Here is a 12,939-nt window from a genome sequence, read left to right as displayed (position 1 = left end):
ACTTTACCAATGGGCTACATTCCCAGTTCTTTTTCTTTTGAGACAGGGTCCTGCTAAATTGTTAAAAGTCTTGCTGAACTGCTCAGGCTAGCCTTGAATTTGAGATCCTCCTGCCTTAGCTTCCGAGGGTGCTGAATTACAGGCATGTGCCATTATGCTCAGCTCTAGCCCTTTTAATTTAATTTTGAGATAGGGTTCCCAACCTGACCTTGAACTTGGGATCCTCTTGTCTCAGCCTCCCAAATAGCTGAGATTACAGGTGTGAGCCACTACCTAGCTTTTTTTTTGTTTTTATTTTTTGGTACTGGGGATAGAACCCAAGGCCACTCAACCACTGAGCCACATCCTCAGCCCTTCTAGATTATTTTTTAAAATTTACATTTTGAGGAATCTATATTTGTTAATAATGATATTCTAAATCCAAAATGATGTATTTGTATTCTTTTTGTTGTTGTTGTTGTTGTTCTGGGAATTTAGCCCAGGGTACTTTACCACTGAGTTACATTCCCAGCTTTTTCAAAAAATTTTATCTTTTTGGGCTGGGGATGTGGCTCAAGCGGTAGCACGCTCACCTGGCATGCGAGCGGCCCAGGTTCGATCCTCAGCACCACACACCAACAAAGATGTTGTGTCCGCCGATAATTAAAAAAATAATAAATATTAAAATTCTCTCTCTTTAAAAAAAATTTTTTTGTGGATGTGTAACCGATGTGATTCTGTAATCTGCATTTGGGGTAAAATTGGGAGTTCATAACCCACTTCAATCTAATGTATGAAATATGATATGTCAAGAGCTTTGTAATGTTGTGAACAACCAATAAAAAAATTTAAAAAAAATTTTATCTTTTTAAAAGTTTGAGTCAGGGTCTCGGTAAGTGCAGAGGGCCTTGCTAAGTTGCTGAGGCTGGCCTTGAACTTGTGATCTTCCTGTCTCAGTCTCCTCAGTTGCTGATTTCTTCTTTTAAAAAGAAAAGGAAGACAAAAATACTTGGGGGAAAAAATGTAGGAAAAAGTGCTGAATTTTGTAAAATCCATAGCTATTCATATCTAGATCAGATGATGGTGAGTATTTCTTTTCCTCTGCAATATAGTTAAAGGTATGTATGTGTATGTGGTGATGTAATATTCAGTTTCAAAACTTTTAGTGGTTCAGAGTCTGGCATTGCAGTGAACATTCTCTAAGCCCTTTGAGAAAAGCTATTTTTTTTTTAATATTTTATTTTATTTTATTTTTTTAGTTTTCGGCGGACACAACATCTTTGTTTGTATGTGGTGCTGAGGATCGAACCCGGGCCGCACGCATGCCAGGCGAGCGCACTACCGCTTGAGCCACATCCCCAGCCCATGAGAAAAGCTATTCTTAATGTAAGCATCATCCTGCAAAGGTACCAAAATAGCACAAAACAAGAATTAGTGCATCTGTGTTTAGATATTATTAATATTCCTTTTCCTATAATAAGTGCTTTGGATGAACAGAAATTAAACTGACATTTATCTTTCTATTTCCTAGACAAAATTATGTTTTCAAAATGTTCTAACCCAGTTTTTGCTGGTTAACATATCTGCTTTTCAATCCTAAGGTCAGTAATGATGTTGTTAGTGTGTGTTAGCATCGCAATTACTTTCAGATTATTTTGGTAGAATTACTTCTATGGTAAAAGCTTGTGAAAAATATTACATATTCATGAAACTCTTGAGTTATGTTCTGAGATGCTATTTTCTTACCATATTGTACCAGGCACTGACAATACATTTCTCCTCCATCTCTCTTTGACTCTTCGTTTTCTCGTATTCTTTCTGAAGCACAAGCATAGGTAAACATGTAAAGATATAAAATAATTCAATATAAATAGAATACTTACAATTAATTGTCTAAATCCACAGACACAACTGCACACTTCCAGAAAATAATTTTAAAAATCAGCTCTTTTTTTATAAATACATTTTTTTTAGTTGTAGGTGGACACAATACCTTAATTTTGTTTATTTATATGTGGTGCTGAGGACAGAACCCAGGGCCCCACATGTGCTAGGCAAGAGCTCTACTGATGAGTCACAACCCCAGCCCCACCCCCCGAAAATCAGCTTTTTATTGCACAGTACAGGACTACCTCCAATGAGTGAAATAGTCTGTCTCTTTCCTGCAGTTGATTTTTGAGAGCTTGTATTTCTGGTGCTGCTCCTTGATTCTGTTTAGGATCTAAAGTACGGATAACCTGCAAAATGTATTAAAAGAAAAATGTAAAAGTTTTAAGTGACTGTAACATCTAAAAAAGCAACTATTAAAAAAAATCAAAATAAATTAAATACTCAATGTACATATCTTTAGATTAAAAATATCATCCTACATGATCACAATAGTATTATCATCTAAGAAAATTAACAATTCTATAAGACTGTTACTGTTGATCACAATACACATTTCCATACTGTATCCAAAATGTCCCTTAAAAGTGACTCATCTGCTCCCAATCCAGGATCCAAAGATTATTGCACCGCACCTGGAAGTTCTGCAGGGTTTTAAAATCAGAACAGTCTCTCACACTCCACTGCATGTTTTTGTCTTTCATGACACTGACTTTTATCCCCAATTCTAGATTTACCCAATAGTAATGTTATTTAGCTTGTTTTGATAACCACTTTCCTCTATGCTGGAGGTCTAGAAGATTGCTTAGGTTCTAGTTAAACATTATGGACAATGATACACTATCAGGATGCACCAAAGATTGGATGTAGCACCAAGTGTTCTTTTTATTTAAAATACAAAAATCCATAAAATATATATATATATATTTTAGTTGTGGATGAACACAATACCTTTTATTTATTTTTATGTGGTGCTGAGGATCGAACCCAGTACCTTACACACCAAGCCACAACCCCAGCCCACCATGTGTTCTTAGTTTTGAAAATTGTTTAAGATAGTGACTGTTATTTCTTTCCTACATAAGGCACATTTCTTCTTGATAATTAGTAATTAATCTGTGGAATGAAATATTTTGATCATTACTTCTTGGTCAGGCTCTTTGATAAAAGATTTTGTTCTGATAACTCTATGCGACCAGTCAGCATACTTTACTATATTTGAAGATTTCAGAGAATCATGATCAAAAAGTACTTACACTTTTGGCTTTCTCTAAATATTTTTTATATCGTTCTTCCATTTGCTTCATTTCCTCTTCTTTCTTCCGTAATGCTTCTTGTAATTCTTCAATTTTTAAGGCTGCAGATGAGATAGTGGGAAAAAAGTTTAGATTATAACAACTTTAAAAATATTTTAATGGATAAATTAATAACTAGTAACTTTGAGGAACTGTTTAGTCTATGCTTATACATGATTTTCTTTAAAAAATTAATACACATATCATATATAGATGTGTGTGTGCGTACACACACATATAAATAAATCTCAGAAAGATTTTATTTATTTATTTTTTAGTTGTAGTTGGACAATACCTTTATTTTATTTATTTATTTTTATGTGGTGCTTAGGATTGAACCCAGGGCCTCGTATGTGCTAGGCGAGGGCTCTACTGCTGAGCCACAACACTAGCCATGCTTTTATTTTTTATTAGCACACTATAGTTGTGAGGTTCATTTTGACCAAATCACCCATGCTTAGAATTTCCTCTACACTCCTGATCTTTCAATCATTACTTTACTTTTTATTAGTGCTTTCTACATATATTAAAGTTGAAATTCCTTGTGGTATATTTATATATGCATATAAATAATTTTGTTAAATTTATTTCGCATTTCCTCCCTTTTCCTATCCCTTCTCCTTCCCCTTTGATCTCCTTCTTCTACTCAACTGATTTTCCCTATGTCTTTATGACATTTGATCCGGTCACCCCCCCATCCCCACCTTCTTTCCCTCATTTTATTCTAGCTTCCATATTCTTCTTTATGGCTGAGTAAAACTCCATTATGTATATATGCCACATTTTATTAATCCATTAATCTATTGATAGGCATCTGGGCTGATTCCATAATTTGGCTGTTGTGAATTGTACTGCTATACATGTACATATATTGTATATATTATACTGCTGTATGTGGCTATAGCACTATGATAAGCTGATTTTATCTTTTTAAAAATTTTTTAATATTTATTTTTTAGTTGTACACAATACCTTTATTTTTATGTGGTGCTGAGGATCGAACTCAGGGCCTCACACATGCTAGGCAAGCATTCTACCGCTAAGCCACTCCCCTGACCCCATGATTTTATCTCTTTTGAATAAACATCAAGGAGTGGGATAGCCGTGTCATATGGTGGTTCCATTCCTAGTTTCAAAAAGCTTTTCTTGTAAATAAACAAGAACTCCAGTATGGTAGTGCATATATCAAAAAGTGCCCATTGATTGGTGAATGAATAAACAAAACTTGGTATATTCATACTATGTAATAATAGCCTAATTCTGATACAAGCTACAACATGAAGACAACATAATATGAAGTAAGCCAGACATGAAAGAATAAATATGATGATTTTATTTTTTTAAAAAAGCAAAGAACCAAATGCTGAATGTTTTCTGATTTAAGGATGCTGATTCACAATGTGGTTTGTGGGGGGAGGGAATGGAAGAATTAGATGAACTAATATGGCAAAGAGGAGGGAGGGAAAGGGAGGGGTCATGGGGTAGGAAAGATGGTGGAATGAGATGGACATCATTACTCTAGGTACATGTATGAAGATACAAATGTAGTGACTCTACTTTGTATACAACCATTGATATGAAAAATTGTGCTCTATATGTGTTATATGAATTGTAATACATTCTGCTATCATATGTAACAAATTAAAATTTAAAAAGATCAAACAAATAAAAGAAAAAGTAAATGTCCTCTCACCTCCATAAAAAAGAATAAAGACAAGCTATCTATATGTAAATATATCAATGAAAGCACAAGTTTGGCTAACTTACATGCAACTGCACTCAATAAAAATTTTCAACTTTACCTAATATTCATTAGAATATTTAGTTAAGGAAAAGTTCAAAAGTAGTTGGGGGTGGGAATGATAGTAGAATTAATCAAACATTATTATATTATGTGCATACAGATTACATGACCTGTGTAACTACATCATGTACAACCAGACAAATGAGAAGCTATACTCCATTTATGTATGATGTGTCAAAATGCATTCTAACATCATTAATAACTACTTAGAATAAATATACATATCATAAAGAAAAAAGTGTAATTAGTAATTTAGGAAGTAAAGTTGACATAATCTTTCTATAAATAGGGGAAATTATTTAATTGCAAGAATAGGTAATACAGCCTATTTATAAAAGAAACAAGTTATAAAAACTCAGTATCACTGGGGTAGTATATGGGTGAAGTTAATTAGAAAAAACTCACAGCTATTGTTAAATCTTGGCTCAAGATCTTCAATAATGGCTCTCTTCTTTTGCAATTCATTATTAGCTTCATGAAGCTTCTCTCTGCAACAAAATATGTGACACTGTATTACTGTTTCTGTGTTTATTTGCTTTAAAGACTAGTTTTATGAACTGATTAGGTATTCCAGTTTTAGCCATAAAGGAAGAGGAATTTAAAAAAAAAATCTAGTACTAAATTCTCATTATAGGTAATCTCACAAAGGCTGAGAAGTAACATTTTTTTGTTCTTCTAGTCATTATAAATCTGCCTATTCTTAGACTTTCTAACAAATCTCAGTTGCTAAGAGTATCCCACACTAACACAAACCAAAACTGGGGTAACATGAGCTAAATTTCCAGACAACAGACTTTCTTTCTAATCATAGTAGAAAAGTATCTCTGCCATTCTGGATATCCAGTTTAGCATAGTGAAACATTGTAATACTCCAATAGGTTACCAATTCATGGTCACCCTATATTCAATGTTTGCAAGGAGTTTTGTTAGAAAGGATTAAAGTTGTTTCTGGGTATAAGAAATATTATGAAATATCCCTAACATGGCCAATCTCAGATAAATCTGGATGAAGATTTCTTCTGTATGAGAAAACAAAATGTTAATATTTTAACATTTATTCTTCTTTTAGATTAAAAAGTCCTACTTAGAAGCCAAGTGCTGTAGTGCACATCTATAATACCAGTGACTTGGGAGGCTGAGGCAGGAGGATTGCAAGTTCTAGGCCAGCTTCAAAAAAGTAAAAAGGGGGAGGGGCTGGGGATATAGCTCAGTGTTACCACTCAAGTACTATCTATGGTACTTGAGAGCGGGTAGGGAGGAGACCTACTTAGATATAATGTCAAGTTTTAGACTTCAAAAAATTTACTTAAAAAGAAATATTTGGCTGGTCATACTTCAGAAGTAAAAACTGCAGCCTTTGGCCTGAACACAGCTGGCCGCCTCTCTTTATGTATGAAGTTTTATTGGAGCACAGTCACAACCACTAGTTAAGTATTGTCCATGGCTGTTTTCAAGTTATAAACACATAGCTGAGTGGCTATGACAAGAGACTAGGACTTACACAGCCTAAGGTAATTGCTATCTTGCCATTCACAGAAAAGTGTTCTGACCCTTGATTTAGTGTCTCATACTCCAAATTATGATTGTAAATATCATAATGAAACTATAAAAGCCTTAAGTCTCATAGGTGAAAACAGTTCTAATGCAGTCACTATTTTGACTTGAGGATCTGGGTGGAGATAAACTTGTAAACACTACTAACGTGTTAAAAGAATTTTCTGTATCTTCAAGGATCACTTTTGCTATTGTCTAGAACTTCTGCATCCCCCCAAACGAAGTACTTTTGTTCCACAATATAATGTATTGCAATAGCATTTATACTTACAGATGTTCTTCAAGCTTCTTTTTTAGAAGAACTGACTGAAAATGAAAATAAAAATTAGTGTAGTACTTTAACAAATTATTTTAAAAAAATTAACAGTAGTAACTAACTTTGAGTGAACCCTCAGTAATTTCTTTGACCGAGAGCTCAAAACATAATATGCCACAGTTTAATTCTATTTAATAAAGAGAGAAAAGCAATAGGTGATAACAGTAAGTATAAACACCCAGAAACTGTATCTGAATCCTCTATCTGCAGTCAAGTAAATGACTACTAATATTCCTGACTGACTCAATATACAGGTAGGACTTTAATAATAAAATCTTTCCCAATAACTTTTTATCTGTTATATTGTTTCCCTTGTACCACAATGAAGTCTCTGATCAATTCCCATACTTTCTGACTTGTGAATATGCAGAGGCTGCATATATTTTATGCATTGGTATGAAAGGATGATAGTATGTACAGATTTAAATATGTTGGAGAATTCAGCTTTTGTATTTTTTTTTTAAAGATCTCTCTCTTCTCTTTAAAAAAAAAAGTCGTCTGAAAAGCTGGAGATAAAAATTAACCTAAAAATAAACAACGAAAAATCACTAAGTTTCATAATTAAACACTAATAAGGTTATATATTAATAATGAATTTTATAAAACATTTCAAGATAAATGATTATATAATTAATTCAGCCAAATCCAATTAATACAGGCTTATTAAACAAGTTATTCAAATTGATCAACAGTAGCATTGAGGAAAGAACAATCCCTTACACTAAGTTCTTCAATTTTCAGTTGCATTATTTAATAATGGTCACCATAATTGTTTATTCAAGTCCATTTTAATACAACTTAGGAACATTTTAAATGCACTTCTTTTCTCAGTATGTCTCATATCACTGCATCCCTCAAACACACAGACAACAATCCTATTAGCATTTTGATTTTTACTTGTTCTGTCTAGTAAAGAGTAATAAAAATTAAATTCTTTAAAAAAACCTCAACTTTAAATTTTGTAATTATGTTTTGATTGGACTCTAGCAAAACTAATTTGAACTGAGGTAACAGATAATAAAATAACAGGTGGTCAATACACCAGGCACTGCACTAAAGTGTGTCACATACAACTATCTTATGTAAACCTCACAACATTATAATATTAGCCTCATGTTAAAGTTGAAGAAAATGAGGCTGAAGAATATTTAGAAGATTTCAATTAACAGATCCAAAATTAAAATCCAGGTCTATAAGACCCCCAAATCCATGCATCTCCTTTCCTTTTAAGTCTTCTATGCAAAGTACCTTTCCAAATTGAAGACTGTTACTATCCAAATGTATGGCAGGAGGAGGCCAGACTGCATTAGGATGCTGGTGTCAAAATAATTTATATAAATGAATTGATTATAATAATGGCCATAGCAGGAATGATGGGGGGAAAATAAAGGTAGATTTCGCTATGATTTGACTTTTAAGATCTGGATATCCTGTAAGAATCTTAACTATAAAGGATATATACATATAAGGCAAGTAATATTGGTATATCCATTTTGCATAAAATTGCCTTTATTTAAAATTTTAACATCAACTATGATGTTGAATAACAGTTATAAGTCTAAAAACTGCTCAATATATAGAAATGAACAGGAAGCCATACTTACAATAGCCTTGAGCAGAAACCATGCCAAGAGACAGAGAGGACATATTAGTATGAAGCAAACACAGCAGCCAATAGAAGGAACGATTTAGTAATTCATGAACAGAAGTAAAAGATATGAATTTTTTTTCAGAAATGTACATTTTTCTTTCTTCTATGTTCTCCTCATCCTGTCTTGTTCTCTGGAGTTTTATACACTGTGGCTAGCTCAAATTATCCATATGACTGGATATAACAATGCTTTTCTGCTTCCATGCTAAAAACAAATGACATAAAAATAATAATAAAAATATGCAAACCATCCTACTCTGACTTAAGGTCACATGAAAGAACTGTGTTTGTGATAACAGAAACAGGCGGAAACTATGCTGTTGTTCCTCAGAGGGGACCAATTCCATCTGGCAGGTTGCTCTATGTGATACACATTCCTGAGATGCAACACTGTGAGTTAGTGAAGAGAAATATAAGGCAAAACATCAAGTGTACAGGGGCAAAGTATCACATACTCTTTATTTCTCCAAGCCATTTGAAGGCAGAGTTTTAAAACAGAAATAGTTTTCCATTTGAATCTTTTCTACACATAGAAGAGAGCTTAGAGGAAATTTTTGCTTAATTTAAAGCAAGACATCTCATTAGGCAGTCAAATCAATCAATCAATCAATTTATGCAAATAGTATTTGGTAGGGTTGGCATTTCAATTCTGAAGTATGTTCTCTTAAAGTAATGGCCCACAGCATATTTAATTAGATTTGATTATCACAGTGATACCTAACCAGGCTATGCCAAGTTATTTTTAAACAATAAACTCCCTTACTTATGGTTTACAATGGTCATCATCAGAACACTAAAGTTTAGCTGATACTGATAGTTCACCAAATTTACTTTGTTTATGTCAGGCCCTTCTTCTCCCTACCAAAACAAAAATACAGAAAAGTCTCCTTTAAGTTTTAGAGACCAGAAAAAAATTTACATTTATCCCAGTTTAAGAGATCTAGAGATGTCAATGAATAGAAAATGTTACAACCTGTGGTTCATTTCAAAGATTTCTTAATTAGGCTCAATACTGTTTTAGTACACTAATGGTTTGCAATTTGTGATCTAGCATTCTGGATAAAAACATACCTCTTTTAAAAGCATGACATTGGGCTGGGGTTAGGGCTCAGTGGCATAGTGCTGGGTTCAATCCCCCACACACCCCACTTCAGTAAGTATGACAAAATTTCAAACTAGTTCCATTTTGATAAAGCCATAATTTAAACACTAGTGACAATGAAAGAAGTTGGAAATCAATTTGGGAAACAAAGATGACTACACCAAGACAATAGTTGAGGAATAAACTAAAATCACTAATTAGAAAGAAGGGCATGTGTTGTCAGTCTAAACTAAGTGTATATAGAGAAACTGATTAAGTCCCTCTGGAGCATTCAATACTTAGTATTCTCAGATTTTAAGTATTTACTTAACTCCCTCTCTTTGATTCCTTTTGTTTTAATACCCTCTTATGTTAATAAGGGTGAGTGGCTGAATCTATACTTTTGAATTGATCCCCCAAAATGACTGTATCAATGGAAACAATCAAGTATATATTCAAGACTAGAAACTACAGCAAATAACACTGGTAACAGGAAAAAAATGAAACAAAACAGCTGGCTGAAGCAAAGACCAATTAAATAAATAAAATTTAGTTTTCCTCTTAACACTGTTTTTTTTAATCCTTTACAAGCCTTAGCTCTACTGCATACTTCTCATTAAATGGAAAAGACTTGCCAATTATAATCTATTCAGTGTTTCTTTCTCTCTTTTTTCTTTTCTTTGGTATTGGGGATTAAACCCAGAGGCACTTTACCACTGAACTACATCCCCTGCACTTTTTATTTTTAATTTTGAGACAGGGTCTTGCTAAGTTGCTAAGTCTGGCTTTGAACTTGCAATCCTCCTGTCTTAGCCTCCTGGGTGATACAGGCATATGCTACTACACCCAGCAATAGCTCTGCTTTTTCTAGAGAATAATTAACTACTGTGTGTTACTGAAGCACTGTGATATCCAGTTAGCATAAGGAGGTGAAGAAAGACATACTTTTTGGCTCAACACATATTCAATAGGAAATGTGTCAATTATGTAGGCAGAGAGATTCAATATGCAGAATGCTAAAGGAATATTTAAAGTGGAATCAGTGGTGCACACCTGTAATCCCAGCTCCTCTGGAATCTGAAGCAGGAGGATAGGATTGCAAGTTCATCACAGGCAACAGGGTACTATCCTATCTTAAAAGAGGTAGGAGGGATTCACAAATTCAGGGAAAATGGACTTCTAGGGATGGCATTATTTTCTTCCATATCTAATTTACATTAAAATTTTTACTTGAAAAAATATATATATATATTGACAAGAGGGAAAAACCCTATTCTTGACATCTGAATGCTGAATTGAGCACATTTAAAACAAAGTCTCAATTAATTCCTTATTTGTTAACTAGAAATAAACTAATTCTCAGCAGAGTAAATCTGAAACAGATAATTAAGTACTGTCTAGTCTTTTTCATAAGGAAAGTTAGTAAAAAGAGTAACAGTTTCTTTTCCATAACCAATATACTGCTAAATTATTTTGAGAGAGAACATAAGGTATACAACTTTTCTCAACTTTGTGAAACTTTTGGACTATGGCTGGTATATATTAAAACTTACATCTTCTGCTTTTGAGCCTTGATCTTGTAAAGATTTCTGCAGTTCTTCAACTTGTGACTGTACTTCTAGAAGTCTTTGATTCACAAGCCTACAAATCAAACGTACATTAATTTCCTAAGTATAGATTTATTAATGCTTCTGTTCCTTTGGTTGTTATATTGGTTATACAGAAAGTATTATTAGCAAACTAAAACAAACATTATGGTAGTAGTACATAGTAGTTTAGTTGCAGTCTCATGTCATTAGCAGAGTTTATTTTTCACATTCTTTTTTCTATTGCTTGAATTTTTTTCTTTTGGGCAAAACATATAACCTATTTATATTAAGCTGAATAAAAATACTAGCAAAACAATTACCCAGAAGTTAATATAGATAAATTTTAAAAAACTAAAAGAAGAAAAAGAAGAATATTGGAAGGGTATATTAAATTTATTACAATCCATGGTGCCTCCAGTACCATAGCAGCGAAGTGACTTGTCTCAGGTATATAGCTGGTTACCACAGTGCCAGTTGTCTGAATGCCTGAGGCCTGTTCTCCTGGTTTGATCAGTCTTACCAGAACAGGAGCTCCAGTAGTCAGGACAGCTGAAGCTTATGCTGCTGTTGCTTTCTTTTGTTAAGCTCTTTAAGGATTTTTCATTTTGAGTTCCCTGGGAAGTCTAGAAGGTGGCCATTCTGGAAGTTCTCACTCAGTTTATATCACCTTGGGCATATGACCTGGCTTTCCCGAGCCTGTTCCTTATATACAAAGTTTGATAAGAACTTACTACCTCACAGTGTTTCCGAGGTGCTTAAATTTCTAGGATGATTTCTAACACAGTATTTTTGGTAGACACTTTTTTTGAAGCTGAAGTGCTAATGTATATTTATTTATCTGAAATTCACTTTGGTATGCTTATAAAGTACCAGGTACTGTTATTAGCACTAACATGAAAATATCTCTTCACTCAAGGAATGTACAGTGTGGTAGAGATAAAAAGATAAACAAAGGGCTGGGATTGTGGCTCAGCGGTAGAGTACTCGCCTAGCATGTACAAGGCCCTGGATTTGATCCTCAGCACCACATAAAAATAAATAAAGATACTGTGTCCAGCTACAACTAAAAAATAAAAAAAAGGTAAACAAAAAAAATACAATGAAATAAATACTTCAAAATGGTGTATAGAAATATACAAAAGAAACGATGACTATTTAAAAAGAATTCCATGGAGTAATTAAGGTATGTTTGATATAAATTAAGATTAGAACAATAAATAAAATGCCCAAGTTATTAAGGGTGGGAAGGGGATTTGAGACAGTATGTCCAACAAAAGCATCAAAAAATGAACCTGGCACAGTGGTGTACACCTGTAATCCCAGCTACTCAAAAGGCCAAGGTAGGAGTTCCACAAGTTTGAGGTCTGCCTGGACAACTTAGCAAGACTCTTAAGACCCTTCTCAAAATAAAAAATATAAAAACCAAAAACCAAAAACCAAAAACCAGGGTATAGTGTTCAGAAATGTTAGAACTAAAAAATAAGTTTGTAGAGGAAGAATGAAACTAGAGGAGAAAAAGAGTATATCAGATACAATCTGCTCCTTTGGCATTTGTATAAAATGCCAAGTATATGAAACTTATAATGAACAAAGCTAAAATTTGGCTAAAATTGAAATAACCCAAACAAATTTTCATAATGCTGATTCCAGGGCTTCATAAATTATCTAGTTCAATGTGATGCATGCTTCAGTAGACAAGTTTGGTTCCCTAGGTCTTGGGTGACACTGAAGGATTTCAAGAAGGGGAAAATATAATCAGATAGCATTTAAAAAGATCACATTG

At 33.5% G+C, this 12,939-nt stretch overlaps 1 protein-coding gene across 9 annotated transcripts in view; it reads right to left on the bottom strand.

Moving 5' to 3' along the window:
* The window catches only part of HOOK3 (hook microtubule tethering protein 3), a 132,691-nt gene that overhangs the window by 13,675 nt on the left and 106,077 nt on the right, over positions 1-12,939 (bottom strand). For all 9 annotated transcript variants that reach the window (XM_081269745.1, XM_081269747.1, XM_081269744.1 and 6 more), the window contains 6 exons: positions 11,121-11,208; positions 6,791-6,825; positions 5,371-5,453; positions 3,123-3,223; positions 2,112-2,216; positions 1,726-1,797 (listed from right to left, as the gene is read on the bottom strand). In XM_081269745.1, coding sequence (XP_081125871.1) covers positions 1,726-1,797; positions 2,112-2,216; positions 3,123-3,223; positions 5,371-5,453; positions 6,791-6,825; positions 11,121-11,208 — 484 coding nt within the window. The remainder of the gene's footprint in view (positions 1-1,725; positions 1,798-2,111; positions 2,217-3,122; positions 3,224-5,370; positions 5,454-6,790; positions 6,826-11,120; positions 11,209-12,939) is intronic.

Source organism: Spermophilus citellus (assembly GCF_964194105.1).
Source record: "Spermophilus citellus genome assembly, chromosome: 16".
NCBI lineage: Eukaryota > Metazoa > Chordata > Mammalia > Rodentia > Sciuridae > Spermophilus > Spermophilus citellus.
Note: the sequence above shows the minus strand (reverse complement) of the source record. Positions and strands in the feature narration are given on the sequence as shown.